The following is a 7,500-nucleotide window of genomic DNA, read 5'->3' on the forward strand; positions in this document are numbered from 1 at the left end:
TCATCAATATACTGTATATAAAAACGAAAAGCACGGTGAGGCGGTGAAGCTGTGAGTCAGTCCTGGAAGCCATGAAGACTATATGCCTATTAATCATGTCCTATTTCAATTTTAATTCCTCAAGACCCTGAAGACCCCTAAAGAGCCAAAAAAAACCCCGAGGACCCCGAAAACCCCAAGGAACCCGAAGACCAAAAAGACCCTGAAGACCCAAAAAGTTTCTGAAGACTCAAAAGACCAAAAAGACCTTGAAGACACAAAAGGCCTTTAGACTCCTTAGTCCTTAACACCATTTAGACCCCTTTCACCCTTCAGACAGCTTAGACGTTTGACCATTTAGACCACTTGGACCTTTTTATATCACAAATATAATATCACCAATATTACAAATAAATTTGTACAAAATAAATATTTGTATTATGATTGGTGTCAATCATGACAACACAGCAAATCTGTAATGTAAATCTCTGCAACGACGTGTGAAGAGGCGAACATCGCAAGCTGATCCACGTTAGTATAATTAATATATATATATATATATATATATATATATATATATATATATATATATATATATATATATATATATATATATATATATATATATATATATATATATATACACACACACATACATATTGTTACGGCTGTGGAAATTCGCAGACCACCATCCAGGTCCCGTAGGTGAGATATCTCTTAAGTACATGTGTAATTAGCCCCAAACCCGTTGTTTAGAGGGAATTAATGTGATTTATTCAGGCTGCGATGCTTTGAGTCAGTCGTTTTTCTTTTTCTATCTTTTATTTCAAATAAAAACCAATGAGGATGCTCGGTGGGCTTTTCGCGCCATTCTTCTCCGTGCTTGGTGTGAGGGAGGAGAAGCGGGGTGGGGCAGCTGGCGCCCGATTGGTGGATGCGCGGTGTGACGCGGCCAGGAAGGAGGAACGCCCCTCTTCGAGACCTTTCTCGAAGCGCCTCGAAGGGGGGTGGAGCAAAGAACGGGGCGGAGCAACAAGGCGGAGTTCCGGGATATAAAAGGTCGACACGGGCGGAGCGGTTTTGTGGTTGCTCTTGCCCTCTTCCTGTCGTCTGGCTCGCTCGTCCTCTTCTCTTGCTGGTGGCTGCTGGCCTGGTCTGCTGTGGTGCGGTTCCAAGACCCCGCTGGCGGGAAGGAGCGTCTGCCATTCCCCCCTCCCGACCTCGGGCATCCACGTTCCCCCCCCCCTTTCTATCCGTGCTGGTATAGCGCCGAAAACTCCGTCCGTGGCGTCGAGCGGCCAACACGTGCCGGCGCGAGGTGCGCCGGAGAGGCCTCGCCTACCACGCTAGGGCACGGAATCGCGGCCAGGCGGGACCACGTCGACGGACGTCGGAGAGGGACTCGACGGCCCAAAAGGGAAGTCACCTTTTTCTTTTCGGGGTTTTTTTTGTATGGATCTTGTGGCGCTGTGTCTGGTGAAGTAAAATTGTATAAGTGTTCTGTGTAGTAAATCATATTCGGTTGTAGCTCTGCATCGTTCCTTGCTTGTGTTTCTTTACGGTGATTGTAAATACGGGTATTGCTTTTATTGTATCCCTGTGACTGTAATATACGTGCCTTCCATGCTTCCGTATTAAATGTGCATTCTGACTGTTTGGCTGTATATGTGTGCTCTCCGTGTGTCGTGTAAATAAAGTGCATTATGTTGAATTGTTCCCCGTTTCGCTGCGTCCTTTCCTTAGTTTGAATCTCCATCTTGCTCCACGTAAAGGGTTCGTAGTGGGCTTAATACGCCCGATAATTAATCGGAACCATCGAGGCCGACGATAACACCGCTCGGTTATCCCGATAGCACGGAACGGACCGCTTAAGCGGTTCGTGTCCGGAGCCGGCCTGCGGCGAGGTACGATCGCCCGGTCTACCATCCGCGTGGGTACTTAGGTAGGTCGAGTTTGGCGAACAACCCTATCCTATGCGGGTGGCCGATTGGCACGATTGTGGTGAGGTCGAAAGGCCCACCCATGACTGGCTCCGGGCGATAGTTCCCGGAGCGTCACGACTGAATTGTCCGTCCGGTGGGCGAGGCGGCTGCCATTCGAGTCGAGCGGCCGATCGCACGCCGGCGGGCGCGGATTCGCAACAATATATATATATATATATATATATATATATATATATATATATATATATATATATATATATATATATTGAACAAACAGTTTGAAATGGAGCACCTCAATGCCATTGGAGCATTTAAATTGCATTATATGTGGCAATAAATGTGAATTGTTGCTCCCAGCTTGCCGGCTCGATGACAGAAGGCACCATTTGCATTTTTGCCATTTCTATCCCGACCCCAATTAGAATCCTGTGCGGACACGGGCAACTTCCGAGTACAAACAATCAGTTTGTGAACAACACAAAAGGAGAAGAAAGGACATAAGGTTGATAAATAAGGAGAAGGAAAAAAAAACATTAAAAGTAAAGTTGAAAATCGAGCAGGGAAATACTATGAAAATACTGACAAGGACACGTGCAGGGACAAGATGATTGTTTGATTTAAAAGTCACAGATATACTTTGGCCACAGCTTCACCACCCACCCCCCTCCTGCCCCCTTACTGAGGGTAGGAATGGAAAGCCAACAGTGCAGAGATGATACAAAAGGTGCTGATCATTCGCAGCTTCTCCTTACCTGGAGCTGAACCAACACCAATCTGTAGGCATGTATCCTCATAATCCCCTGTCCCTCACAGGCAGATGAAAAGTTCTGTTGATTGGATGTTGTTCAGTGCTGACTGTCTGCCAAGATGGAATTTTAATGTTCAATGTTTCTGTTTAAGAACTTTGAAGGGATGAACAAATATAAGTTTATTCCCTTGTATGTATGTTTATGTTTTTCTCTGTTGTACCTCCTATCGAAGGAGCACATGCGATTGAAAACGAGTGATTAGTTTTTGCCTTCAATACATGACCTCCCTGATTTCTCATGCAATCTGACCGAAATCTTATGAGAATTTAATCAGATCGTATGAGAAATTTCTGTAAGGACTGTTTCAGTGGCTATTATGAACTCCTGTTCTTCTCATTAATATTAAGTTTCCTTTTTACTCCCTGGTTTAAATCCCCACAGCTGAGTCCAGTATCCAGTCCCATGCTGGACAAGACAGCCTACTCTAGCCAATCACTTCTAGCCTGGTGCCAGGATGTGACAAAGGCTTACAGTGGAGTTCATATCACCAACTTCACCACATCTTGGAGAAATGGCATGGCCTTCTGCGCTATCCTGCACCACTTACGTCCTGATCTCATGTACACAAGTTTTATTCCTGGTTTCATTCTATATTTCTGTACATTTAGAAGTCTGTTTCTGTGTTTGCCTTTCTTATTTACTTTATGTTCTCCCATACACTTTATGAACAATTCATCTGCTGTAAGAAAAGCAATAACAAGTCAAATACCAGATGCTTAAAAGCTTTTCCTAAGTTTTCTGCAAAGGTTTTGAATATATCTCAACAGATCACTTTTTCCTTTGACAAATGTTCTGAATATGGTATACATAACACCGATTGCCTTGCTCGCTTTTTGTGATGATGTAGAAGGGATTTTGTGAAATATATCATGGCATTTGTTGTAAAGATGTTGCACATTGTACTTTGGAACTAAAAAAAAGTGTAGATATTATTTAAAATCATTTTTCTCCATTTGAGACAAAATTGTGTTTCCTTGCTCTTTGCAGAGACTATGAAGCGCTCAAACCACAGGACATGAAGGAAAACAACAAAAAGGTCCGAGATAGGTAACTGGGCCAAAAAGTAATTTTGAAACTTTGGCCCGCCATAGATCGAAGTTAAAGTGAAAAGTTATTCGTTTGCGGAAGCATTCGTTGCAGGTTTTGTGTGCGTGCGATGGCCATTGCAGGGGGAAGGGAAGCGTGGAATGGTTTGATGTGTAAGGCGGAGAATGGCTTTAACCGCTCTGGACTTGATTGGTGCCGTTCTGCTTGGCTTGTCTGCCAGCCTGGGAGCTGTCCGTCATGCAGCACCTGCTTTCCCAGCCCTTGCTCTCCTGAAATGAAAGCCTCGGAAAGCAGACCCCTGAGCCCAGAATTGACTATGTCCACTTATTAGGACCTTTTGCCTCTGGGGCAGATAAAAAAGTGACCAATTTAATGGACACATGGTTAGACCGTCATGAAGCGGAATATCACAGAATGTCTTTCGACTTTATTTCCTCAAGTGTGTTAGTGTACACACCTCATATTTTGTTGTGAGCAATTTTGGAAATACAAGCTGCCCTTGATTAATTTTAGCGCCATGTTGCAGTATGTTTGCCGCCTCTCAGTTTGGCAGAGCAATTTCTGCTTGGTCATGCATTGCCATGAGACACTTGATTAGGGAGGGACAGCTTGGAAAGCCTAGACCGGCTTGTTTGCTCAAAGAGTACATGGTCAACGACTCTTACCCCCACCCCTCCATCCACACCATGCTTCCCTTCTCCCTTTACCTTCTCAATACAATTGTCCGCTGTAGGAAGTTGGGTGCTCAGAGGATTTGTGAGGGGTGGTAGTGGTGGTGAAGTCCCATAACCACAAAGACAGAGCATGGGGTGCTCATGACAAGTCGTGAACGTTACCATAGCGAGAGTTAATCCTGGACATGTCACCAATTTGTCACAGGAGTGCGGCTGATTTTTTTCCATGAAGCACCTGTGGGAATCGAACCCCCACCAGTGAGAGCAAGACAACAAGACTTTACTCACTCCACCCTTAAACTGTTGTCATCAGATTTATTCCTCTCCAAAATAATTTCTGATCACATTTTTAGATATAATAGGTTGTTCAGTTGAATATGAATGAGGAAAGCAGAGTTGGGGAACCTTCAAGTGCGAAGGGGTACACGTTTCCTATCTATCCTGGCATTTATTAACGTTAATCTATCCCCGAGGCTTTTCAACACGCCTGTCTCTTTAAACTATTGGTTCTAGAAACCATGATTCCCGTCGCCTGTGTTGGCATTCGTTATTAATTTGGGCCTGGCCCGCAAATTTTCACTCGTGCTCTTGCACAATTTCATGGCTCAGCAGCGTGGCTCGATTGGCAGGGATACCCATCTGCCAAACTCGAACTATGGTACCCCGCATCGTTGAGGCTGTCTCTGAGCCTACCTACTCCGTATGAACGTGGGGGATGCCCTTCCTGGCATCTTCCCTGTCGACGCCCACGTGGCATTTTGGTGCTCTGGGTCCCGTTTTCGTGGGCTGCCCATGCCCATTACACTAACTCGGTCCCTTGGACCCATGGCCTACTCTGGCCGACTACTTCGGTGCCCGGGGTGCCCTCTACTCAGTATGCATATTTCCACAGCCACGCTCCCAGCCGGTCAATAGACTCCTGCACCCTACAAAAAGGTTTCGTGCCTTCGTTCGACACCAACAACAAACCGACATCCTGTTTGGTTAATGTAACTAACCCACTAACTAACGTTACACTAACCCCGGGTTCCCTTGGGTGGGATTCACTCCTCCCCCAATCATTCATTCGCACCATGCATTCCATATTCACTCCTCTCACACTCGGGCCCGCTGACCCACATTCACTCATTATGTTTCTTTTTAATTCACTTCACACCAATAGTGATGCTCCACTCGCTACGTTCCCCGAACTAGCTCGTGACCCTTGTCATCCCTTATTTTAATGCATGTTCCATTAAATTATACGTAGCTAATCTACGCCCCCACTACGCGTTCCATGTCTGTCCATGTCTCCAATACATTTCTAAATTCTAAACTAAATTCACCCTAAATGATGCCACCGGGCCCCATGGAGGACTGCTCTTACCCCCATGAGGCTGGTCTATCTATCGCTAAACCCCTCCCCTAACTAATGCTCCTTTGCCCACGACGAGGATGTTCGCTACATCCTGGCCGGGGTCTGTGTACTCGTAACAAGGCTCGATAGGCCTTGCATCGCCAGGGCGGCGATGTGCAACTCGCTCGTCCCCTTCCAGTGGCCGATAATTTAAAGCGTAACTTCATCCTGTCGATCGCTCCATGCGCTTGCTTTCGAGCCATCCGCCATGTGAGCCAGCGTACGCTACTCACCTGGCCTTCGTGCTGTGCGATCCCTGCCGACGTCACTCGCACACGGGCTCGGTGGTGTCGTCGGGACACATTCCGTGCATCCCGCGAATTCCACTCACTGCGTGCAGCATGCGAAGCCTCGCACACGTGCTCACATGGGGCCACGTGCTTTCCAAATTCACACCATTGCCGCCATTTTAGCCATCCACGTGGTGGTTTCGTACCAAACGCCGATCGTTTCGACGCTGGCCCCCGATCACAAGATCGTGCGCGCCTGGACCGTTCGCAAGATATGGAACGGATCTCGCACGCAGCGTCCCGCGGAGCCGGCGCGGTTCCCAAAATAGCTCCGCCCGTTCCACGACCCCCGTTTTCTGTCTGGGTCGGTCAGTGTCCCATTTTCTCACATACACTCACACATGCCATGTCATTTGTACCATTCACACATTTTAACACACACTCTGGGACATTCATACTGGGTGCTTGGGTTAACACAAAAGATCCCGGGGTTTCTATTCCCCCCAAGCTCGGCATTTACCCTTTCGCACCATGCACCCGCTCGACCTCGTACAGCCTTACCGGACTCACCTCGTCACGGCCTGCCACGAGGGAGCATACCGTCTCCCCTTGTTCCTGCGGGAGGTTAATCTGACTCTCGCATTGGGTTTCAACACATTCCCCAAGCTCGACCCCAATGTCCCCTTCCAGTTATATTTGTGTGTGCTCCTCTTTAATTCTATGTAATTCGTCTTTCTCTTCTAATTCTTACGTTTCTGTTATAATTTCTAAATCCTGCATCTCCCTTATTATCTCCATCATCCCCTGTTTGATTTTACCCGTTTCTCCCCCAATTATCGTGATGTCACTCGTCCCTTCGACCTTTCCCGTCTCCACCGCGGTCCGAACACCTTTTACACTCCTCGACTCGGTCGTTTCCCCACATGGTGTACTGATTCCATCCACCATTTTACAATTCATGGTCTGCATTTCAACCTTTACCTTTGCCAGCTCCGCCTTCATTTCTTCCTGGCCCGCCTTCATTTGTTATTGTAAGTGTATTCCCATGGTTTGCATATTTCCATTCATTTCGTTTTTCATGTTTTGCATTTCACCTGTTATTCGGTTTTCCCCCATGTCCATGCGTTCCATCATTCGTTTCATCATTTCCATAAGCTGGTCCATGCCCGATGGCTCTGCCGAGGCCGATCCGCCACGATTGGATGTGGATCCGTTAGCGATCGCTCGGTCCTCTGGGAGGGAAATTTGATGTATGGGGGTGCTCATGCACCGCCGCTGCCTCCCCCAATGCTACCTCTGGGTTTGGCTGCAGGGAAAGATCTTCCTCACAAATGTTGTCCTGAGCCACTGATTCTCCGACAATTAATTCAAAACCCACCTGCACCAGTCCGTCTTGGTCCGCCATGGTCCATGCTGAGAATT

At 47.0% G+C, this 7,500-nt stretch overlaps 1 protein-coding gene across 15 annotated transcripts in view; it reads left to right on the forward strand.

Moving 5' to 3' along the window:
- EHBP1 (EH domain binding protein 1) overlaps window positions 1-7,500 on the forward strand; it is a 340,218-nt gene that overhangs the window by 169,364 nt on the left and 163,354 nt on the right. For all 15 annotated transcript variants that reach the window (XM_085887653.1, XM_085887654.1, XM_085887656.1 and 12 more), the window contains 2 exons: window positions 3,113-3,291; window positions 3,719-3,767. In XM_085887653.1, coding sequence (XP_085743779.1) covers window positions 3,113-3,291; window positions 3,719-3,767 — 228 coding nt within the window. The remainder of the gene's footprint in view (window positions 1-3,112; window positions 3,292-3,718; window positions 3,768-7,500) is intronic.

This window comes from Eptatretus burgeri, chromosome 7 (genome assembly GCF_056783735.1).
Source record: "Eptatretus burgeri isolate ZD-2024b chromosome 7, Ebu_testis_v1, whole genome shotgun sequence".
Taxonomy (NCBI): domain Eukaryota; kingdom Metazoa; phylum Chordata; class Myxini; order Myxiniformes; family Myxinidae; genus Eptatretus; species Eptatretus burgeri.